Below are 24,640 nucleotides of genomic sequence, written 5' to 3'. Positions count from 1 at the left end.
ACAAAGAGGCTTGTTTTACAATGGTAAATTGTAATGGTTAATTAGAATATATCACAATTATAATCACATATGCACCTAACAACAGAACTTTAAAACACAATAAGTAAAAAGTGACAGATGGACCCAGGGGTGTAGCTCAGTGGTAGAGCACTCATCTAGCATATGTAGTGTTCTAGGTTTGATCTTCAGCAAACAAACAACAACAACAAAAAAAAAGTAAAATTGAAGGGAGAAATAGACAATCCAACAATAGAAGTCAGAGACTTCAATACCCTATTCTCAATAATGGATATAACAATTAGACAGAAAGCTATCAAGGAGGCCTGTTCAAGAGGTTCTTTTTTTTTTTTTTGGTATTGGGGATTGAACTTAGGGGCACTTGACCACTGAGCACATCCCCAGCCCTATTTTGTATTTTATTTAGAGACAGGGTCTCACTGAGTTGCTTAGTGCCTCACTTTTGCTGAGGCTGGCCTTGAACTCGAAATCCTCCTGTCTCAGCCTCCTGAAGCACTTTGGATTACAGGTGTGCACCTCCATGCCTGGTCAAGAGGTTCTAATAACACTATCAAGTAAAACTCAATACAACTGATATCTACAGAATACCACGCAACAACAGAAAAATGCACATCTTCTCAAGTGCATAGTGGAAAGAGGAATGTGGGTTGCCCAGTTTGTACCATGAAGTATGAAATGAGAGGAAACACCTTGCTGTGGTCTGAAGGTATGTGTTTCTCCAAAATTCATACATTCAATCCTAACCAAACTAATGGTATTAAGGTAGGGCCTTCGGGAGATATTANCACACACACACACACACACACACACACCTAAGTCTTCTGTTTGGATCTAAGATAACCAGGTGGAAATTCACCGCCCACTGCCCTCTTTCACTTCTCTGCCCCAAATTCCTTGTCCCCAGCCCACGGCTCACCACTGTCAGATGTGTGACAAGCTCAGTGAAATTGGGGTTCTCACGGTAGCTGGCCAGGACCTCAGATTCCACACGTCGCCCAGCCACTTCCAGCACGACCTGGGGCTGCTCCACCTCAAACAGGTGCACACGACCGAGGCCCCTGAGACCCCAGAATAGCACCTAGGGTCAGGAAGTGGGAGAGTGAGGGGCCTGCACCTGACAAGAGGACACCCCTGTGAGGGGGCAGGAAGACGTTGTGCCTGGTGCTACCTCAACACGGAACTCCCTGAGCACTGGGCGCACATTGGGTGGCAGGGACAGGCGTCCGGAAAGGGGCTCCACCAGGGGTGTCAGATCCTGGGGCTCCACATCACTGGGCACTGAGGGCTGCAGAGGAAAAGAAGTCAGAGGCCAAAGGGGAATCAGGCCAAAGGAGAGAAAGCCTGGGCTTGGGGAGGGGAGGCCGAGAGCCCCTGGTGCAGTGCAGTGCCCAGGAGCCCGCAAGGTTGGGAGTGGGAGTGGCTCTTGAAAAGCAGCGCATACGGGGGGCAGGTGGGTAGGACGGGATGGCACCAGAAGGCCACAGCCAGGGCTCTCTGGGATTAAAGGCCTGGTGAGGTGAACCCACAGTATGACCACTCGTGATGTTCCCAATGAGTGACCCCACGACAGACCTCCAGCCTGTATTCTCTGGAGGGTATTCTCAGGGGCACTCACTGAGCCACATCCCTAGCTCTTTTTATATTTTATTTAGAGACAGGGTCTCGAGGAGTTGCTTAGGGCCTTGCTAAGTTGCTGAGGCTGGCTTTGAACTCGTGATCTCTTTCCTTAGCCTCCCCATCCGCTAGGATTATACCCATGTTTTATATCCCCTGGGGTTCAATGAATAACAAGATAGGACCACAGCCTGTGCCAGGCGGGACTCTGACCTCAAGTCCGCCACGGTAGTCCAGTTCAATGAGTTCAAAGGTGGCAATGAGCTCTCCAGCTGCCCGGGGTCCCTTCCTCATGGGGAAGAACTGCAGCTCAGGGTGCTGGTATGGCTCCTCCACCAGCTTTACCCTGGGGGCAGCCAGTGCCCTGCCCAGGAACACTGGGGGGCCCTGGGAGAGGGGCAGGGTGATAAAAACAAAAGATGCTCAGAGGAGGGACATCAAGAAGCAGGGGCAGACAAGAGCCCAGATGGGGCCACATGCACTCACAAGCTTATTGTGATCAAAGACACTGAAGACCACTAACGGAGGCTCCTCCTGCAAGTGCTCCCGCCTCCCGTCCACGATCAGCTGGTCAAATACCAAGAGTTCATCCCACAGGGGGCTCAGCGTCTGTTCCAGAACCTTGGGGGCCAAGGAGAGAAGGGGGCAATGGCAGGTGTCAGCAGGCAGCTCCCCACATGTGTGCCAGGTGAGCATTCCTGCTCTAAAATGGTACTTTCTATTTTTGTGCTTCAGCCTGTATTCTCTGGAGGGTATTCTCAGGGGTACTTAACCACTGAGCCACAATCCTTAGCTCTTTTTATTTATTTATTTAATATTTCATGAAAGAATCGGGATAGATGAAGACCAACATCCTCCATTAGGGTCGGGCTGCCCTTCCCAGCCCTGGCTCTCCCTGCTGTAATCTGCTACCTTCAGAACCTATCCTAAAGTTAACCCCAGGAAACGACTCCTTTCCCCTGAGACCTTGGGCTCTCCGCCACCAGCTACAACAGCGTGGTCCTATCCACTGTTCTGCCCTGAAAAGTGGGCAGAGACTTAGGGCCATAGGGAAAAGCACAGTCCCACTCCACCTTGTGCCCCAGGATCCTCAGCCATACCCCAGCCTGGCCCTTACCCGTGTGGTCTGGCACTGGGTAGAGATGAGGACTCTAGCAAAGGGGTCAGAGAGGCCACTGTCATCTGCTGCCAACATGCCTCGGGCCTGGTATAGGTGAGCACGGAGCTGGAAGTAGCTGAAGTCTGGGGTGTGGGAAAGGAAGGTGCCATGCCCATTCAGGCGACCCCTCCCATGACTCATGAGCTCCCACCTTGGGCAAATAGTGAGGTGAGCCCTGTGCCTGCCCCGCCCAGCCTTGCACTCACCATCCCGGTACAGGCTGTGGGGCAACCCCACCGAGGGCTCAGGCAGCAGGTCTGGGGGCAGCTCGGAGGTGCAGGCCTTGGCTTGCTTGCCCAGCCCCAGCCACAGGAAGAGCTCCAGCTTGGCACAGACCTCCCCAGGGGCTGCCCCTGGTGCCTGTGTGGGAAGGAGGCATGTTGGGGCCTCAGAGGCCTCCTCTTCTTACCCCAGCTAGGCCCAACAATCCTGTGGCTCCAAGGCACACCCTGCTCTTACAGTCAAACCGTGCCCAAGTTCCACACTGGCTTCTCCCCATCCTCTGGGTTTTAGATTCAAGGTTGTTTCCGTAGAGATGTCCCTGGCCATCTTATCTGAGCAGGTTTTCCCCACCCCCTTGGTCTCTGTAACATCTTTCTTGGCAATCCTACAGGTTGCGACTATTCTTCTTACTCATTTAGAGATGTATAGTCTCCCTTACGAAACTCCACCCTCCAAAAAGATGAGGAACATGGCAAGGACTGGATCCCCAGGGCTACAACAGAGTCTGGAACAGAGGAGGACTTCAGTCCAAAAAGCAGTTCCTCTTGCCTCCACTTTTGCACCCCACTTCATGCCCTGCACCCCATACCCTGTCTCTACACCTCCTGGCTAATGCTGTCACTTCCCCAAAACTCCAACCCCAAAGCTACACTCTGACCTCTGCCCTCCCTCTTTTGTTCCCTCCACCCTCAATATATTCCCTGTCCCCAATTCCAAGAGTCACAACAATTCACCATTAGAGATCCCTTTTGATAACTTGTCTAGGGATGCCTCATTTAGAAATATTTTGCCTGAATATCAGTTACCCTTATAAGAAACTGACTAATCTCTCTCTGTCTCTCATCACTCTGCCATGTATCAGAGCCTGGTCAGCAAAAGAGCCAGTGCAGGCTGAGGGCTAACAACTTTGTTGTTTATTTCACTTCTAAGTTGACCTGGGCAAACCTATGATCTCCTTTTGGCTTTTGGGGGCAACTGAAAAGAGCTCAGGGTCCCCTGGCTGGGAACCACAGGCCTCCACTCTTGAGGTCCCACCTTCCCTGAGCCACACCCCACTCTCCCCAGCACCCTCACCCCAGGGCCCCCCTCACTGTGAGCAGCAGACTCTGGATCTTGCCACAGTCCCGGCCTCGCTCCTCCTCCACCACAGAGAACAGCACATCCTGGGCAGGGATCCGGGCACAGGCCACACGGCGGCGCCCACTGAGCATCCAGACCAGCACATCAGGGAGGGGCGGCTGTGGCTGCCATTGGAGAACAGGGTCATCCAGGCATCTGCAGCTGAGACTACCTGCTCCCACAGCTTGGGCTAGACAGACAACCAAATATCCATCCCAGCCCTGACCTCCCCTGAACCCCAGATCTATGTGGCCATATGCCCCTGACGTCTCCGCTCAGATGCCTTATAGAATACCTGAGACTCATAGTTCAACCTCAGTTCTTCTTTTTAAATTGTAATAAAGTTACATATAACAAAAAAAATATATATCACCAAAAGCATTTTAAGTGTAAGGTCAGTGGCATTCACACTGCTGTGCAGACCACTGCCATCCGTCTCTAGAACTCTTTTTTTTTTTTTTTTGGCGGGGGATGGGGGGTACCAGGAATTGAACTCAGAGTCACTCGGCCACTGAGCCACATCCCCAGCCCTATTTTGTATTTTATTTACAGAGAGGGTCTCACTGAGTTGCTTAGCGCCTCGCCATTGCTGAGGCTGGCTTTGAAGTCTTGATCCTCCTGCCTCAGTCTCCTGAGCTTCTGGGATCACAGGCGTGTGCCAACGCCCCTGGATAGAACTCTTTTCATCTTGCAAAATAGAACTCTGTTCCCGCTAAACACTAACTCTTCCTTCTCCCACTTCATCCAGGCCCCAGCTACCACCCTTCTACTTTCTGTATCTATGAAATGGACTATTCCACGTGCTTTGTACGAGTGGATTCCTCAGCATTTGGCCCTTTTGTGCCTGACTTATCTCACTTAGAACAATGACCTCAAGGTTCAACCATGTTGGAGCATGTATCAATCTGATATCTTTACCTTTCCCTTCTCTTGAGTTTGATCCTTACCCAGTTTCCCCACCAAATGTCCATTTGCATCAGTTAAATACTGATGCAGATGTCAGTTTCTCTAACATCCAATCACCAAGTCCTGCCACTGTCCCCCTTCTCTCCTGTCCTTACCATCCTACTTCAAGACCATCCACAGTCAATAATGGCGACAGTTCCTACTAAGTCTTCCTGCTTTCAGTCTTTCCTCCCAACCCATTTTCTACTATGAAAAACCATTTCCCCCTTCCTCTGGGTTTTAGTCAGTGTTGTTTCTGCAGATAACTCCTGCCTAGAGGTTCTCCCCGGCCCTCTTAGCCTCTAGAACATCTTTCATGGCAATTCCTATAGGTCACAACCAGTTTTCTTATTCATTTACAGATGTATAATTCCTCTCTTACTAAAACACAAGCCCCCAAAAGGTGAAGAACATCAGAAGGGCTGGATCCCCTTGGCTTAATACAGAGCATGGAACATAGTAGAACTTCAAATATCACAGAGTTCAAAAAATTGCAGAACTGCTAGATAGGAAGCCCAAACCTGATCCTCTCCCTCCCCTATTCAAAGCCATCATCCCACAATTCCATTTTGAGTAATATCACGAGCTAGAAATTAAGACCTTCCTCTCACTAAAAACAGTGAAAGTGTCTGGGTAAAATATTTATGAATATTTTATTAAAAGTCCCCAATGAGGGGCTGGGGATGTGGCTCAAGCGGTAGTGTGCTCGCCTGGCATGCGTGCGGCCCGGGTTCGATCCTCAGCACCACATACAAACAAAGATGTTGTGTCCGCCGAAAACTGAAAAATAAATATTAAAATTCTCTCTTTCTCTCTCTCTCTCTCTCTCTCTCTCTCTCCTCTCTCTTAAAAAAAAAAAGTCCCCAATGATCAGACAAACCTCTACATGAAAGTGGGAATGCAAGGAGGTTAGCAGAGAATTTAAGCCATTTTTGCTACAAGGGTATTGGCCAAACCTGACAAACCTGAGCTTCTCATGACCTGACAGTGAGTAAAAGTAAAATAAAATAATAAAATAAAATAAAATCTCAGATCTCACTCAGGACAGGAGTCTAATAGGAGATCTCTCCCATCTCTGGAAGACAGGATCCCCACCACCACCAAAAAACAAAAACAATCAAACAAAACATGTGCCTTCGGGAAAAAAAGTAACCCATAAATAAACTTGGCCACCCTTTCACCACCAAGGATATATAGGAAAAGTTGCCTGGTTGAGTGAAGTGATGAAATTGTTCCTAAGAAGAAAATCCTCTAGCTGACTTTTTACTGTGCCTGGGTGTTGCTGGATATCAAATTTTAGTTTAAAGTTATCTAAATCAGAAGCAAAGTCAAATGCTTTCCAGAAAAAAAAAAATGTACCTTTATTCCAAGACTCAAAGAATTCCTACAAATGATATTTTAAGGGAACGCCATTGTCTGAATAGGAGTGGATGGTCTTGAAGTAGGATGGTAAGGACAGGAGAGAAGGGGGACAATGGTCGGACTTGGTGATTGGATATTAGAGAAAACTGACATCTGCATCAGTATTTAACTGATGCAAATGGACATCTGGTGGGGAAACTGGGTAAGGATCAAACTCAGAAGCAGGGAAAGGTAAAGACATCAGTCTGACAGATCTAGCAGATCCTAGTCAAAAGCCAGTAAGCCAGAAGGAAACAGAAACAGAGAGTAATACCAGACCCACCTCCTACAAAACAACAATAACACCCAAAAAACTATTATTTGAAGTATTATAAAAACAAATGTGCTTGTTTTACTAAATAAAACAAAAGACAAACTTAACTGAGAATAAGAAACTGTAAAAAATAGTATAGCAGATGTGAAAAAATAGGATTACAGAAATGAAAAGTGGAGTGATTGAAATAAAAAATTCAATAGAGGTACTTACATAGTCTTCTAATGTTGAATTAAGAAACCAAACAACCCAATGGGAAGAAGGAATTTTTTCAACAAATGGCTCTGGAAGATCTGGATGTCTATATTTTTTAAATAGAATTTTGACCTTTATCTTACTTGAACACAAAAATTAATTTGAGAACAGAGAGCTAAACATAAAATCTAAACCATAGGCTTTTAGAGAAAAGCAGAGGAGGACACCATTGTAGATTAGAAGTAGACAAAGGTGCCTTACACATGCATCAGGAGGATGACAAAAAGAAAAATTAGATAAATCATACTTCATGCAAACTTTAAAATTTGGTCACCAAAAAACACCATTAAGAAAATGAATCATAGGCTGGGGTTGTGGCTCAGCAGTAGAGCGCTCACCTGGCACTGGGTTTGAGCCTCACTACCACATAAAATCAATAAATAAAATAAAGGTATTGTGTCATGAACAACTAAAAATAAAAATTTTAAAAGTGCAATATTTAAAAAAAGACTAATAACACCAAAAGTTGGAGAGAAAACAAAGCAACTGGAACTTTCTTATTTTGTTGGTGGGTGTGTGAAAAGGAGTAATTACTTCAAAAAATGATCTGGCAGTTTTTTAAAAATTAAGCATGTAGACATCCTATAACTAAGAAATTCTACTTCTTGGTATTTACCCAAGAGAAACCAATGTATGTATTCTTAAAATGACTTATGCAAGATGTTCATGGAAGCTTTCTTCATAATAGTCTAAAACATGAAACAATCCAGGTATCCATCAACATAAGGATGAATAAACAAACTAACATATACTCAAGCAATTAAAAATTACTCAACAATAAAAAGAAATAAAACTGACATCTGCAACAATGTGGAGAATCACAAACAAAAGTTCTGAGTTTTAAAAAAGCCCTTCCTGGGCTGGGGTTGTGGCTCAGTGGTAGAGCACTTGCCTCACATGTGTGAGGCACTGGGTTTGATCATCAGCACCCACATAAAAAAATAAATAAACAAAATGATCATCAGCACCACATAAATAATATAAGTAAAATAAAGTTAAAAAAAGCCTTTCACTATAAAGAATATAGTCTATCCTCATTATTCACAGATTCTGTATTTGCAAATTCACTTGTTTGCTAATATTTGTAAGCCCCAAATTTATAGTCCTGGCATTTTTTTATAGGCACATGTGTATTTTTTTGGCAGAGAGACAAAAAAATTGAGCCACCCTGCAGTGGAATAAGGCCATTCTCTATCTTCATGACCTATACTACTGCAAATAAGTGTCTTTCTTATAGTCTACTGAGCGCTATGATCTTTGCATTTTTGTGCTTTTTGTCAGCACTTTCACTATTTAAAATGATCCCCAGGTGTAGTGCTGAAGTGCTGGCTAGTCTTGCTAAGCACAAGAACATGTACTTTCTAATACAGATGTGTATTAGAAAACCTTCATTTAGGCCTGAGTGATAGTGCTATTAGCCTGGAGTTCAATGTTAATAAATCAACAATATTTATTAAATAACCCAGAGTCTTGTACATGTGAAGCAAGCACTCCACCAACTGAGCTATATCCCCAGCCCCGCTATACCTTGATTCTTGGTAGGCATTTGTTTTACAAAGTTCTGTATATTCACTAAAATTCAGCAAATGTTTAGATAAGATTTGTACATTTCATTGCATGTGTGGTGTGAAAGGAAAACGCTAAATTTTTTAAAAAATCGGTGGAGGAGTCCACTACCAGGTTTCTTTAAACAGACATAAAACAAGGTTATGTAATGGTCCAATGACAAAAACTTGAGGTTTGTAGAAACCCAACATCCCTCCCCTAGGCATAATGATTCAGGAATCACTAGTTCAATGTGTGCTAATTCAGTGTTTCCAATGTCTTTATAGAACCATCTATCCATATTGCATCATTCTAGATACAAAATCCTAGAATAGTCAAAAACATAATGAAAAATTAACACAGTGGTTATCTCTGGCAGTGGGGAGTAAAGACTGGGAAGAAAGAAACATTTTAGGATGATAGTAATATTCTATACCTTGATTCTTTTTTTTTTTTTTTTTTTGTGGTGCTGGGGATTGAACCCAGGGTCTTGTACATGTGAAGCAAGCCCTCTACCAACTGAGCTATATCCCCAATCCCCCTATACCTTGATTCTTGGTAGGCATTTGTTTTATAGAGTTCTATATATTCACCAAAATTCAGCAAATGTTTAGATAAGATTTGTACATTTCACTGCATGTGTGAAAGGAAAATGCTAAATTTAAAACAAAATCAGCGGAGGAGTCCATTACCAGTCTGGACGTAGAAAGTTGCACACAAGACGCACTGTCACCCTAACAACGAAAACAACCCAAATAAATTGCAAAACTGTGTGTTTAAAACAACAACAACAACAACAAAACATCACAGAGGTGAGGATCCAAAGAAACCTAATGAAATAAATCCAGAAAGTGATGGATTCTTCATAGGTGAAGAGAGATCTACAGATGCTCCCACCTCTGGCAGAGCTGCAGTTATAAAAAGGAATTGGTCGTAAATAAGGAGAAACTATACAACTTCTAAGAAATGTTTAATGCTGCATGCCACATGAGAATCCCAAGGACCTAGCCACAAAACAAGACTTATCTATCTACCAACTCCTTCCTAAGGATCTTCACTTAGAGCTAAGGGGAGGTATGTAATAGTTGCAATAAGAGATCCTCATTAGGTTTGTTTTTGTTTTTGTTTTTGTAGTTGTAAATGGGCAAAATGCCTTTATTTTATTTGTTTGTTTTTATGTGGTGCTAAGGTTTGAACTCAGAAATTCACACATGCTCGGTAAGCACTCTGCCACCAAGCTACAGTCTCAGCCCCCCTTAAGGGTTTTTTTTTACAAGTGAACAGTAACCACCTTTAGAAGAAAATAAGAGGACAGATGAGCTCAAAGAAATCCATCAGTGGTCCTCTGGGATTTCAGCTTTTGTAGTGGAGAGGGAAGCTGGAGAGCTGAAAGGACACACTGCCCCAAGGCTAGCGAATGCTGAAGGCTCAGCTGGAGAGCCCACTGAAAGCAGGGGAGCATTTTGGACTTTCAGAGCTGCAGGGTGGGTCCTTTTTAAAGTCTAGGGAAGGGAAAACAGGTCTAAAAGCTATCTCCTTAGGTGCAGAGGGAAGGAAACAGAATTAGAAAACAAGAACTTGTCTACAACCCTAAGCCTGTCAGGTGGCCTGTAAAGCAGGGACAAGGGCCCATAATCAGAATGTTGGCAGTTGGGGTGAGAATAGAGACAGATTTGTGGGATCTTGCCAGTTCTCAATTCTAGGCCCAGATGAAAGGAGAGTCCAGTCCCATCCTCAAATCATTCGAAGCCAGAGGTGAAGTGAACCCAAACAAGTTCACAGCAAAGCCCAGGTCAAATACAAAGCATGATGCAGGATTCACTCCAGATGCCTGATGTGAGGAGGGGAATGACACTTTCTGGAAATATATATTATTTATTTTAGTCTTTACTGTTCTTTCATACAAAAATACAGACATTATAATGAAAAAGTCACAAGACAGTTGGACATGATGGTGCATGCCTGTAACCCCAGTCATTTGGGAGGCTGAGGCAGGGGGACCTTAAGTCCAAGGCCAACCTGGGCAACTGAGCAAAGACTCTGTCTCAAAAACTAAAAAGGACTTGGGATGTCACTCAGTAGTAAAGTGTCCCTGGGATTAACATCTCCCACCAAAAAACCAAAACAAACAAACAAACAAAAAAAAACATAAGACAGGAAAAGTGAAAAATGTGACTCTTGATCAAGAGAAGAAATAACACATAAGACACATAAGATAACCCAGATGTTGGAATTATTAGACTGGGACATTAAAATAAGTATGATAAAAATTCTAAAAGTTACACTGGGGAAGTACACAAGAGCTAAAAGATGGGTCATTTCAGCAAACACTTGAAAATTGAAAATAATCAAAATTATCAATCCTTTCAAAGTACAAGATAGACCAAAATTTTAATATAACAGAGTATTAAAAAGTTATTTTTAAAATGTGAAGCAATACCACTTTTCTCACTAAATTTTTTGTTTTGGAGATTATAGCTTTGTGGGGTTTTTGTTTGCTTTTTGTTGTGGTGGTGGTTTTTTTGTAGTTGTAGTCGTTGTTGTTATACCAGGGATTGAACTCAGGGTCACTATAGCACTGAGCCACATCCCCAGCCTTAATTTGTATTTGACTTAGAGGCAGGGTCTCACCGTGGTTGCTTAGTGCCTCATTGTTGCTGAGGCTGGCTTTGAAGTCTTAATTCTTCTGTCTCAGCCTCCCGAGCTGCTGGGATTACAGAAGTGCGCTATTGTGCCGGCTCTATTTTTATTTTGAGACAAGGTCCTATTAAGTTTCTTAAGGCTTCACTAAAATTCTGAGGTTGGCCTTGAACTTCCAATCCTCCTACTTCAGCCTCCTGAGTCACTGGGATTATAGGTTTGTGCTATCATGCCTGGCTGTTGTTATTTTTTATGAAAACATGTTATCTATATTAACATGTAATTGGTTTGCTTGTGTTATTTAATGAAATAATAACTATTGCTTTATTTCTCAGGATTTTTAGTTTTTCCTTTTTATACTTTTTTAAAAAATTTTATTTAGAGACAGGGTCTCACTGAATTGCTTAGAGCCTTGCTAAATTGCTGAGGCTGGCGTTGAATTTACAATCCTCCAGCCCCAGCCTCCTGAGCCACTGGGATTACAGGCATTCACAACCACACCTGGCTTTGTTTTTCCTTTTTAATTCATGTAATGGTAACAAAGTCTACATAAACAAATGCTCTTTGGGAAAACCAATAGTTATTAAAGGCACAAAAGAGTCCTAAGAAGAAAAAGCTTGAGAATTACTGCTCTACAGAAACTCTAGCCCTTGCATACCAGGACATGTGCCAAAACGGTCTTGGAAAACATTTCTGGGCCTGTGATTGTGGCTCAGCGGTAGAGCGCTCGCCTAGCATGGGCAGGACCCAGGTTCAATGCTCAGCACCAAATAAAAATAAAGGCATTGTATGTGTCCATCTACACCTAATAAATAAATAAATAAATAAATAAATATTTTTTAAAAAAGAAAACATTATTTCTTTTTTATTGTTTAATTATTATTTTTTTTTTGTTTATTTATTTTTATGTGGTGCTGAGGATCAAACCCAGTGCTTCACACGTGCTAGGCAAGTGCTCTACCACTGAGCCACAACCCCAGCACCCTAGGCCTTTTTATTTTTATTTATTTATTTTGGGTACCAGGGATTGAACTCAGGGGCACTCAACCACTGAGCCACATCCCCAGCCCAACTTTGTATTTTATTTAGAGACAGGGTCTCTCACTTAGTTGCTAAATTGCTGAGGCTGGCTTTGCCCTCGCAATCCTCCTGCCTCAGCCTCCAGAGCTACTGGGATTATAGGTGTGTGCCACAGCACTCAGGCCCCAGTCCTTTTTTTAATTTTTATTTTTTAGATGGAGTCTCATTAAGTTGCTGAGACTGGCCTTGAACTTGCAACCCTTCTGCCTCAGCCTCCTGAGTTGCTGGGATTACAGTTGTGTGCCACTGCACAGCTTGGAGGCATTATTTCTAATGACCAGTAATTAGGAACGATTTGCAAATCCATCAACAGTACAATGTATAAATAAATTATAGTATATTCACAGAAGGAAATATTATACAGCAATGAAACAAATTACAAAATTATATAATATTATGTACAATATTGTATAACATATATTATATACAATATTATACAGTAATGAGACAAATTACACATCTACATGTAATGATCTGGATAAATCTCACATACATAATATAAAAAAAAGCAAAATAATATAAGTTTGAAAAAGAGCAAAACTAAACCATATTATTTCAGGATGCTTATCTATGTCACAAAATACAGGTTTTCACTACAAATTTTTAAAAGCAGAGTAGGGTTGTAGCTCAGTGGTAAAGCATGTGCTTAGTATGAGTGAAGCCCTGGGTTTGATTCTAGCACCAAACAAACAAAACCAATAAAGCAATTTTGCACTAAAATTCAGTATAAATTCTATATACTGTCTCCGTCTTTCCAACACTCTGTCTTCCACATGTCCCCCAGTTCTAATTCTGGCCATTTGCACATATATGCATTCTTTCTTACTAAATCCCAATTTATCCTTTGAAGTCTGAAACCAGAATCTAACTGGTTTGGAATTCCGGTTGCTACTTAACCAGCTGTTAAGACTCCCTCTCTAAGCCTGTTTCTGCTCCTTTCAAATGGGGTAAACTCTTCCCAAGTTTGCCAGAGGAATAACACAAGATAACATATGCAGATGCTTAGCAGAGAAAATATTCTCCCTTTCCCTTCATACACTGAATTCAGAGTTTCAGACCAGGGAGGTCATGCCCAAGGGAATTTACTCTCAAATCTTCAACCAAAGAGATCTTGAATGCTCCCTGAATCCCTGCTGAACCCTAGAACTTTCTTCCTCACCCTCAGTCATTCCAAAGGAATGACGTGACATCACACCTGCCCAGAGAACTCTGGATGGTCAAAAGGCTTCGGGGGATGGGTGTACGGGGTAGGCAGACGGGGTCAGGGAGGCATTACCTCCTGAGCCAGAAAGCGCAGTTTTGCAAGGAGTTTCTTGGCCAATGTCACCTTCTTTTGCATGTTGGCCTGTCTCAGACCACGTAAAAGCCGCAGACCTTGCTTTGCCAACAGGTTCTGAAAGGGCAAAAAGAGAGCATGAGTGGAGGGTTCTAGCCAGGTCCCCCTGCCTTCCTTCCCCTGCCCATACCAGGCTGTGCATCAGCAGTTTCCCTCGGCATCGATCCAGGTTGTTGGGCCGGGTCATCGTCCTACGCTCAGTACTGCGGCAAAACTGTCTGCAGGGAGAGGGGACATGCAAACCAGGGGAATCACAGGAGAAAACATGGGCTCTTGGGGCCAATTCCCTCAGAGCAGGCCTCCCAACCCCCATTCCCTCACGGCCCTCTTAGCCTTGTTCTCCATAAGGTGTCTGTATGCATTTGGACCAACCCAAATTCATCAAGGACATGTTGCCTTTCCTTTGAGCCTCACAGCTCCCCAGTATTTAACTATCCACTGAGAAGAACCCTAGCTACTCCATGTGTCACCCAATAGCACTGGTATCACCTGCGTACTTGTCAGAACTGCAGAGTCTCAGCCCGACCCCAGAGACTACTGCATCAGGATGTACATGTTTATACCCTGGGGCATTCCTGTACCCATTTAAGTCAGAGATCACCTGTGGTTTAGTCGCCCCTGGTTGGCTGAAAGGACATAACATGTCTGTTCCCTTACAGATGTGACATGCTCCTTCATCTTTTTCACGTCACCTTCACTATGCCCTGCCCTCTTCACCCTTTATAAAATTTCTCTGATGTATTTTTCTTTCATTTCCTCCCTTAATACTTATCCTACATAGCATATTTTTATCTCTTTGTTTTCATGTTTATTATCTGTGTTTCTGCTCATACCCCCTACCCTCACCCCAGGGGAATAATACAAGCTTCAGGGATTTTCGAGATCAGAAATGCCTTTTCACTGATATCCCTGTACCTAAACAGTGTCTGGCATAGCAAGTACTATATTTTTTTTTGAGGGGGTACTGGGGATTGAACTCAGGGGCACTCAACCACTGAGCCACATTCCCAGCCCTATTTTGTATTTTATTTAGAGTCAGGGTCTCACTGAGTTGCTTAGTGCCTTGCTTTGGCTGAGGCTGGCTTTGAATTCGCAATCCTCCTGTCTCAGACTCCTAAACTGCTGGGATTACAAGCATGTGCCACCACGCCCAGCAAGTACCATAATTATTTATTGAATAATTACACAATTAATTCTTTTGAGAATAGCGCCAGAAAGGTTCTTAAGTGCCTGGAATTATGGTTACGGAATTTGGGTCAGTGAAGGTCAAAGATGGAAGGAACCAGAACATGTTTATGTGGTTACAGCAAAAAAAGATGATATAAGTAAGGACCAGTTGAGGATGCAGGAGAGGAAGTGGACAACAGCAGAGCCAATTCCTCCAGGAAGTGAGAGGAGATAAAATCAAGATCACAGCTAGGATGCTTCCTCCACTTAGCAGGAAGGAGAGAGATGCACAAGCTGGTCAAGTGGTAGATTAAATGGAAGAAGGTGAGGATTCTGTTTCCTCCATAAAGTAGGAGACACGGGAAGCAAAATATGTCCCCAGGAGCTAGGGGAAGAGACCTTATGGAAGGTGGTAGCAGAAGCACCTAAGGACCTGGGCACATCCCAACTCCCCAAATTTCCATCAAACTCCTTGATATTTAAAATTGTCTCCTATAAAACGCTGAGCAAATGCAGCTTCAAGTCACGAAGTCTTCCTCACCCTGGAACAGGCCCAGGATCAACAGCTCTAAGGGTTCTCTCTTAGTTCACCTGCTTCCAGCCACCAGTTCCTCCAGAGTCTGCTTGAGCTGTGTGCAGGCACTGAGTCCTGATCTACGCTGCATCTTCTCAACTTCCTGCAGCCCTTGGCTCTGTAGGGCAGTGAGAGGGTCAAAGTCTTGAGGGTCCTAGGTACAGTAACCCCCACTCCCACCTGGAGACCCCACCCACTTCCACCCCATACCTCCTAACCTGTCCTTCTTTGGCTCTATGGATTCATGGTTCTATTCCTCGAGCACCTTAGTGGTTCCACCCCACTGGAGCCTGGCCTCCAGTACTCTACCCCACCCCTTCACCCAGCCCCTTCCTGGGTTCAACTATTCTGAATCCCTGTCCTCTTATAACTTTGATCTCCTGAATTCCCTTCAGTTTACCCAGAAACTGTGTTCTTTGTCCACTATGCTCTGGCCTTGCACCAATAAGGTGCTGGCTCCCTTTTGCTCTACCGATTAGCTTCCCTTGGTTGCTCCCTCAAGGGCCAAAGTATCCCCAGCATCTGCATAGCCCTGCATCTCTTTTTAAGTGCTGGCCTTGCCCTCACCAGCCTCTCAGCCACTTTGTGCACACAGTTGCTGCTTTGCAGGCGCCATGTGTAATCCTCCCAGCGGCTCCACACATGCACACAGGGCTTATGGTGACGCAGGGGCAAGCAGAGGTATGGTCTGGGCCAGACAGAAAGAAACTGAGGCTCCGGGGTGTCCTGAGTACATGATGGCCTCCCAACACCCCCCTTAGAGTCATTGGAACACTCACCCACTGCCGTCCACAGGCTCTGGCCTCTGAGCTGGAGTTCCCACCCCCTCCTCCTCTTCCAGACCGGTCCCCATATCTTCGGACTCCAGGAGAGGCTGAGCCTCCCCCAGGTTGCCCTCAGTTCTCTCCCCAGCCCTGGACCCTCGGCCCAATTGCTCCTCTCGGCGGCCTGCATGACCTAGCCTCAGAGCAACAAGAGTCAGCAGGCAATGGGTGGGGGATCAGACCCCTCCCTCAATCAATTCTGCCTCAAGAGAAGTCAAAATCCACCCTTACGGAAAGTCAATAGCCCCTTCCAGGAGCATACAGTCTGAAATGAATGACCACCCTCAAAACATGACCCTCAGGGGTTCAGGTAGGCCACACACCAATGGAAATCTCGAAGCTGATGGGCTGCAAGGCGATAGTGGGGTCAATCATGGTGGCTTCAAAGAGCACGCCAAAAAGCAGGAAATCTTCACAGGGCGCCAGGGCATTCTGGGGAAGGGAATCAGGATGGAGTCAGCCCCTGGCCTCCCAGGGAGCAGCCTGGACTATGCTTGGCCATAATGTTCACAAAAAAACCATTGCAACCAAGGCCCAGAAGTCACTGCAGGTGTCCTACACCCCTCTCTGAGCCTTGCAGCCTCAACACTTTGGCTCCAAGGGATTGGTCAGTCTCCCTCCACCATTATGGTACAAACCCACCCAGGCCCCCAAATTGAAACTCCCCCATGGTGTTCAGTGTCTGGGAATGCAATAAACCTCCAAAGCCGAGAGTGACTCCAGCCCCCACCTCCGGCAGAGGCAGCAACTCCTCCACTTCCACCTCCATAGCACTGGGAATCTCAGGAGATTCTGCACTGGAGCTGGTGTCCACCTGCTGCGGAACCCTGGTTGGGATCTGGCCCTGTCTGGCTTTCTTCTTCTTCTTTCCGGTGAGTCGGGACAACCTGGACCCCTGTAAGGTCTGGGGAGGTTCAGGTTCAGCTCTCCCTTCAAACACCTCCATGGACACTGCCACCAGAAGTCGGCCTCGGAACCAAATGCCTTGGCCGACGCCTTCATTGAGACTTTGAAGACCATCCCGGACACCCCTGCTAGGGGGCGAGCCATAGAGGGGTATCCAGGCTGGGCCAAAGGTGGGGTTAAACCCGGCTGTGGGGGACAAGAACAGTGTTTTGCAGGGGAGCACGAGCGGGTGGGTACTAGAACAGTCTATACTCCATACCCTTATCTTCTCCAAGTCCGGGGGGTGGGGATATGGGCAGGAGCTGCAGACCGCTGTGGAGCATCACCTGGGTGCAGCTCAAAACCAGCCGGGCTCCCAAAGGCGAAGCGAATCGGTGAAGTTTGGCCTTTAGGGGCCACCAATTGGTAGAGCCAGATACCCCCCAGGCAGAGCGGGGACCGGGGTGGGGCTACATGTAATAGGGTGAAGGACTGGGTGAGTGGCTACTTTGGCAGCAGCCGTGTTTCAGCAAGCGTAAATCCGTAGGAAGAGCAGGGCAGGTGTGGTTACCGGATGCGTGACTGTGGTCAGGTTTTTGTCAAACCGAGGGTGGGGTTTGTGTCGGGTGGGGAGGGGGGCGGGCGAAGGGCGGGGCCAGCCTGGAGCAGTTTATTTTGTCCGGTGGCCCCGACTCCCTCAGCTGAGCTGGGTCCCGAGGAAGGAGCGACTGCGGCTCTGAGGGACCCAGGCTGAGTTGAAGCGGGATCTGGGGCTGACAGGGCCCAGCGCCAGCTGCACTCACCCGCGCGGCCGGGGTGCGAGATCTGCTTCAAGTCCAGCACGTGCGTGGCGAGGGCCGCATCGAGGAGGGGCGCGTCGTCCCGCAGCTGCAGGCGAAGTCCGCGCGTCAGCGGTGGGAACAGCTCCACAAAGTTCAGCTGCTCGTTCCACTCCGGCGCCGCCGCCTCGCTGCGCACCGACGTCTCGCCCTGAAGAGCGACGTGAAGACCGACTGAGAGAGTTGAGCGCGGGATCAGGGCCTGAGTTGCGGCGGAGGGGGCACGCTAGAGACTCACCTGCTGTCCCAAGAAGGACACCCGTACATAGGGGTCCACGAGGACGCGTTGGTCGTGCAGGGCGCGTGCCAGACTGCCCAGTAGCCCTGGACGCAGTGCTGGAAGGCCCTCGGCGCGGTACACCCGCACGCGGAGCCGCGCCCACGGCCTCTCTGCTTGTATCCCGCGCGGCAGGAGCAGGTTCCTGGAGGAGCAGGGAGGTGAGAGGCCGAGGAGCAGAATCTATCCCTTCGCCTCTCCGCGCCTCCGAGGCCGCACCCGATCCGATTCTCTCCTCCCCTCACCCCAGCTCACTTGTCGATGTCCGAACTGTGCCCTGGACCCAGGAGTGGCAGTGGAGGAGGCAGGTCTCCGCGTGCCCTCACGGACAAGGTGACCTTAACGAAGCCCTTGGTCCCGGCGCGGGTGTCCTGGGGGTCATGCAGAGGAGCCCATTTTTGATAGAAGTGGCCATCTAGGGCAGAAAGACGGGCGAGGAGTCAGGGGACGCTGGTGGGATGCACCAGGCGTTCATAGAGCTGCCACCAGAGCATTGGACAGTGGCCGGGGTTCCTCTCTGGCTCAGTAGGGAGGAGTGAGAGTGTTTGGAGTGTCAGTCTTCGCAAGAGATGGCTGTCTCAGAAGTTAGTGCACAGGAGTCCATGCGCAGTCCCTGCTGAGAGGTCTCTGTCCCTGCAGATCAGTCTCAATAAGCCTAAAGTTCGGTACCTGGCTGGTCGAAGACGATGCCCAGGTCCATCCTGAAGGTGCCTATCCGGGTGGCCATAAAGGGAAGGGACTGCGAATGGAAAACCTGGGGGGAAGTGGTGTTAGTCCCGAAGCTTCAGCGTTCCCCTTTCCTGAAGGAAAGCTCTCCCTTCTGTCTCCTCACCGTGATCTCCAGCAGCAAGTCTTGAAGGCGAAGCTGGGTCTCATGAAATTCGAACAAGAAGTACTGGATTGAAGTGGGGGTGAGGGAAAGTAGGGAAGGTGAGAGAACGTTAGATGTGAAGCGCTCACGCCGGCTTGCTCCAGCCTCTGGGAAGACAACGCGGTACTTCCACCCTGGACTGAGCCTCCGCACACTTTTTCCCTTGATGAGCCCCGCCCCTCCATATTCTAGACTCCAGCGCACCTAGGCCAGGCGTCCTCTAAGGATGATTTCTATCTTGGTCCCGCCCACTCTCAGACTCGCCACTTTCCTTGATCGTGCCCACCTCATTGTAAAAGGGGCAATTGGTCCCACGCTGTGTGGCTGTCACACGGCGCTGCTCCCCAACGCGTACGGCCACATAGGGGTTAATGTTTACTCCCACTAGTTTCTGAGCCTCCAGCACGGTGACCCCTACCTAAGAGGTGCAGAAAAGGAGGAGAGGACGCCAGACCTACCAACGTAGGGGAAGGAACGTGCGGGCACACAGAATGGGGGATCCACAGGTTAGGGGCCTGGGAGGACAGCAGTACCTGGAAGTCCTGGGCTTTGGACATTTGGAAAGGATCCCCACGGGCCAGGCTCTGGGCTCGGCTGTAAAGAAGCTTAAAGTCAGCTCTAGCTTCCCCATTCCCTGCCAACACACACACTCGCTTGATACTGGAGGTGAGGTCTCCTGTTCCTTATAAACTTTTGGATTCTGAGTCCTTTGGGGCTTGTCTTGCCTTACCTACACCTCAAGCAAGCCTAACACCCAGAATTTGACTCATTCCTGAACTCCTGAATCAATTTATTCGTTCAAACAAAAATTTATTGAGCACCTACTATATGCCAACACTGTTCTAAGCCCTGAGACACTGCAGTGAGCCAGAGTTAAAACTTGCTCTTTACCTTTCATCACTTATCATTGTGTGAGCCAGTGTAACCAATCTTGACCTTGGAAGTGGCAGTGTCTATGCCTATGAGTGACCCTGGACCACAGGATATCCACCCTTCACCCATACCCTGGGACCGTGTTGGTGAGGGTGGATGGGTGTGGGTCCACATGTGTGAATGGTGAGACTGACTCATTGGCAGGGTGTAGGAGCAGGTGCATATGGGTACAAGTTACCTCTTGAGGGGGCTGAACACGACCCCAGAAAGCTCCACATCAGGCTCATCTTCCAGGTCCAGCTCCAGCTCCAGATCCAGCTCATTCTCATCATCATCTTGCGGACCTAGGCTTCGAGCTAGCCTGCGGCCCAGAGCTACTGCCCGTCGCTCCAGCCGGGCCTCCCCAGGCCTGATAGGAAAGCCCTCAAGAGATATGCTGGGACCTGTTACCCATATCTGGGCATCCCTTGATTTTGTTGACCTTAGGACTGACCCTTAGACTGACCCCACTGATCTCAGGACAGACTCCTAACCCTGAGAGCTCTCTAATTCCCAAATTGACTCTTGATTCTAGAACAGATCTCTGCCCTTGGAATCGATTCAGTCCTGATACCTTCAGGACTAACCCCATGTCACTGGCTCCTAACCCCAACACCAACTCCAGTGATCCCAGATCATCCCCCATATACTTACTCCAGCTCCTGGAAGCCCACATTGGGGATGATCAACTCTGAGCTGGGAGGAGGAAAAATGAGGGGAGTGAGGGAGGGCCAGGCCCAAAGACAGAGCTGCAAGAGTCATAGTATCTGGCTATAACTCTATGGATCCAGAGTGAAAACTTCTCCCTTTCCAGGACCTGCCTGAACTGGGACCACCTGGGCTGGAATCACCAGGCTTTGCTTAGGTTACCTATCCCGGATGAGTGCCCCAAAGTCCTCCTCTGCCCAGGCTCCAGCAGCGCCCTCTGGAGGCTGATACTTCAGGTCAAGCTCCACCTGGATCTGAAAGCATATACAGTGTAGTACCCCTCAAACTGTCCTAAGCCTGAGAGGCCGAAGGACAATGCCTTTTTCTCCATCTGTAAACACAGACCCTCCTGGCCTGCAACTAAGGTGACTTGTGGATCCTCTCTAATTATCAATAATGTTGATTATTCACAACTTTGCTAAGAATGTAATGAGCAATCTATTTATTGAGGAGGTCAAATACAGCTCCAAAATCTCCTATTGCTTTTGCAAATCCCTTACTGTGATCTTCTCAGTTCTGCATGGCCTGTTCCTTGCCATCCACTCCAGCTCCTTCTCATTGCAGGTTCTGCTCTTCTCTGCTCTCTAGCTATGCTCCCCCAGGATACTGGACTTTAGCATATTTGGGTTCTTCTGCCTGGAATATTCTTCCTTCACGCTTCATACCTATAATAGTTGAGCTCCAAGCTTAAGCATTACTTTCTCAGGGAAATTTTTCTGACCTCAAAGTAGATCTCATATCCTTGTTATGTACTCTCCCAGCTCCCTACCTGCATTCAGTTGCAATTTCACACTTATTTGTGTGGATATTTGTTTAATATTAGGCAAGAGAGCTCCAACAGGGTAATTCCATGTCTGGTTTTACTCACTACTGAATCCTCATTGCTCAGCACCACACTTGGCTTTTAAGAGCTTTATCAATGACTATAGAGTGAATGAAAAACAACACTTGCTTTAAATCCACATAATGGAAATAAGAAAACAGCTTAGACATGTTAAATAGCTTGTCCAAGTTTTCAAATGAGAAGCTGTCAGATGGGAGATTTCAAGCCAGATCTACTTCTAGGCAATATGAATTTCTGTGAAACACCAGGAAAATTCATTGCATGTCTGTGATTTCAGCAGCTCAGGAGGCTAAGGCAGAAAGGTCGCCAGTTCAAAGCCAGCCTCAGTAACTGAGCAAGGCACTAAGCAAATCAGTGAGACCCTGTCACTAAATAAAATATAGAAAATGCTTGGGGATATGGTTCAGTAGTTAAGCGCCTTTGGGTTCAATTCCTGGTACAAAAAAAAAATTAAAATAAATAAATAAAGAAAGAAAAAATAAAGAAAATTCAGCCAGATGTTCAACTTTGTCTCTCACAAGAAGTGAGTCTACTCCAGGATCAGAGAGCAACAGAAAACTTATCTCCCCTTTTGCCACAACCCAGGGCCTCAGAGCTGAACCTGGTTCTGGCCCACATCATACTCAGACAGGGACTGCAATGAAAGGAGCCCTAGCAGTGGTAGGGGTTGATACCACCGTGTCTGGGTCTTGAGTTTCCCTGGGTTAAGTCTAGAATCCTCTATCTAGAGGGGGTCTCGAGTTTGGGGGTGGCAGACTGGTGCTGATGGGACTCACAGGGGACACTCGCAGGTTTTCATCCACTAGGGCCTCCCGTAGCACCAAACGCCCAGCACTCTGAAGCTGTTGCAGGGAGATCACCAGGGTCCCCAGAGGCCTAGGGGAGTAGCATGGGACAGAAGAGTATCCCAGGGAAATGTCAGTAAGTCAATCCCAGCCTCTCCTGCATCCCTGGCTCCCTCAGGCCTACTCACCTGGAGCTGAACACATGGCTGCAGTTGACTACCTGCACGGACAGATTTTCCCCAGTGAGTGGAGCTCCATAATGGGGCCAACGGAACAGCTGGGGATAGGAAGAAGCTTGTAACACCCATTGCTGGGCTGGCCCTTATTCCTAATCCACCCCTATTCCCAACCCTGAAATTGAAGCCAACTCCTAAACCTGGAGCTAACCCTAGGACTGGTCTTCCAAACCTGAAATGATCCTTCCAACCAGGGACTGACTACAAACAAGGGTTAATCTAGAGCTAACTATCAGTCAAGAAATAATGCCCTCCAGTCTTAGAACTGACTTATTCCAAGTGGGTCTGATTTTTTTTTTCAAGTTTTCAGTGGACAAAGCATCTTCATTTTACTTTTATGTGGTGCTGAGGATGGAACCCAGCGCCCCACGCATGCCAGGCGAGCATGCTACCGCTTGAGCCACATCCCCAGCCCAAGGGTCTGATTTCTTAAGTCTGTTTCTGACCCCACTTCCCAAGACTACATTTCCCCAATCCCAGTAATAAGCCCAGGATGGACCTGGAAAGGAATCAGCCCAGCTTTTACCCATCCAGGAGCCATCCATACTGACCTCACCGACATCGGCTTCTTGACCACAGCGAATTTTCCTTGTTTTCTGGGTAAAACCTGCTCAGGGTTGAAACTAGTCATTTATTAGCCCTTCCCCACATAAAAAAGTCATTAGCCTCTTCTACCCTTGGTCCAGTGTCCATTCCCCACTAGATTCACATTTAAAGGAAAAAAGCGGTTGGGTGAAAGAAAAAAAGCAGAAAGTCAGAGGTGGTAGGCTGGGGAGAAAGGAGACAAACTGTAGAGATGGCCAGGAATTGGGTTAGAGATCTGGGAAATAGAGGGTTAGAAGTCCAGTTCCAAGAATTCTTACAGTATCCTTGCAAGCCTTACCCCGAAAGCTGAGCTTCACTTGTCGGTCATGGGTGCCTGGCAGCCCTGTTAGTCTCCTCACACACACAGTCAGAGCCATGGTCCCTGTGCCACTGGCTCACCCTTTGCCTGACTGTCCACCCCAATCACTTCTGACTCACTGGACTCACCCAGCAGGTTCAGCAATCCCTGCCCTTTAGTCAAACACTCAGGCAGCAGGCCTGGGAGTCATGGGTGGAGAGGGAGGGATAATGGAGAGGTGGGGGTAAGATCCCTGTGGTCAGCTTAGTCCTTCCTGCCTTCATCAGCTACAAGTTGGTCAATGCTTCATACTTCATTCCATCCTCATGGGGTGAGAGCTGAGACAGGATAGGAGTGGAGAGGATAGGGCCCAAATCTCGTCCTTGCTAGCCTATGAAGCCGCAAGAGCATAGATCTCATGCTGTTTCTTGTTTATCTTCGTGTTCTCAGAATCAGTTTTCATTTTATTTATTTTTCCTAGCTCAGAATATGATACACAGTAGACCCATCCTCATGGTGGGCCACCATGCTTAGTCACTTACTTTGCCTGGGTAAAAGGATGGAATAATAATAGAATCCCCTAGTTTTACAGGATACATTATTACCTTGAGCATAGTAGTTGTTTCATATTTTTTGTTTTGTTTTTGGTACTAGGTATTGAACTCAGGGGCATGTGGCCACTGAGCCACATCCCCAGCCCTAATTTGTATTTTATTTAGAGACAGGGCCTCACTGAGTTGCTTAGTGCCTTTCCATCACTGAGGCTGGCTTTGAACTCATGATCCTCCTGTCTCAGCCTCCTGAACTGCTGGGATTACAGGCATGCGCCACTGCGCCCAGCTCCATATGCTTCTTAACTTGGGGTCCTAGGATTCCAGTGGTATCATACACGGGCTCCAAGGAGTCAGCAAACCTTTAAAATAGTCTGTAATTTTTTAAAATTTTAATACAGGGTCTCACTAAGTTGCTGAGAGCTTCATTAAGTTGCTGAGGCTGGCCTTGAACTTGCAATCCTCCTGCCTAAGCCTCCTGAGTCACTGGGACTACAGGCATGTGCCACCATACATAATGTAAAAAATTTTAACATACCACTGTAAAATACGAAGTATGTGTGCTTTTCTCTGGGCATAAAATTCCTAGCTTGGGTTAATGACTTTTAATAGATGTTCAATAATTATGCTCAATGAAGGAATAAATATATCTCACAGTCTGAACCCAAAATAGGTG

General features: G+C 46.9%; 1 protein-coding gene across 1 annotated transcript in view; it reads right to left on the bottom strand.

The window, feature by feature from the left end:
• LOC107139659 (fer-1-like protein 4) overlaps positions 1–23,538 on the bottom strand; it is a 39,833-nt gene extending 16,295 nt beyond the window's left edge. Inside the window, exons 1-28 of the mRNA XM_015482591.2 lie at positions 23,414–23,538; positions 23,082–23,137; positions 22,483–22,571; positions 22,286–22,385; positions 20,828–20,919; positions 20,612–20,653; positions 20,157–20,327; positions 19,579–19,639; positions 19,332–19,463; positions 19,007–19,069; positions 18,844–18,928; positions 18,430–18,589; positions 18,136–18,319; positions 17,862–18,048; positions 16,904–17,265; positions 16,497–16,605; positions 16,129–16,306; positions 15,917–16,037; positions 15,367–15,467; positions 13,739–13,826; positions 13,549–13,665; positions 4,105–4,257; positions 2,998–3,151; positions 2,750–2,874; positions 2,119–2,253; positions 1,846–2,019; positions 1,187–1,303; positions 935–1,096 (exon numbers count right to left, since the gene is read on the bottom strand). Coding sequence (XP_015338077.1) covers positions 935–1,096; positions 1,187–1,303; positions 1,846–2,019; positions 2,119–2,253; positions 2,750–2,874; positions 2,998–3,151; positions 4,105–4,257; positions 13,549–13,665; positions 13,739–13,826; positions 15,367–15,467; positions 15,917–16,037; positions 16,129–16,306; positions 16,497–16,605; positions 16,904–17,265; positions 17,862–18,048; positions 18,136–18,319; positions 18,430–18,589; positions 18,844–18,928; positions 19,007–19,069; positions 19,332–19,463; positions 19,579–19,639; positions 20,157–20,327; positions 20,612–20,653; positions 20,828–20,919; positions 22,286–22,385; positions 22,483–22,571; positions 23,082–23,137; positions 23,414–23,492 — 3,597 coding nt within the window. The 5' untranslated portion in view covers positions 23,493–23,538. The remainder of the gene's footprint in view (positions 1–934; positions 1,097–1,186; positions 1,304–1,845; positions 2,020–2,118; positions 2,254–2,749; positions 2,875–2,997; positions 3,152–4,104; positions 4,258–13,548; positions 13,666–13,738; positions 13,827–15,366; positions 15,468–15,916; positions 16,038–16,128; positions 16,307–16,496; positions 16,606–16,903; positions 17,266–17,861; positions 18,049–18,135; positions 18,320–18,429; positions 18,590–18,843; positions 18,929–19,006; positions 19,070–19,331; positions 19,464–19,578; positions 19,640–20,156; positions 20,328–20,611; positions 20,654–20,827; positions 20,920–22,285; positions 22,386–22,482; positions 22,572–23,081; positions 23,138–23,413) is intronic.
• Positions 23,539–24,640: the final 1,102 nt, after the last annotated feature.

Source organism: Marmota marmota, unplaced genomic scaffold (genome assembly GCF_001458135.2).
Source record: "Marmota marmota marmota unplaced genomic scaffold, marMar, whole genome shotgun sequence".
Classification (NCBI taxonomy): domain Eukaryota; kingdom Metazoa; phylum Chordata; class Mammalia; order Rodentia; family Sciuridae; genus Marmota; species Marmota marmota.
This window is presented reverse-complemented; position numbering and strand designations above follow the sequence as displayed.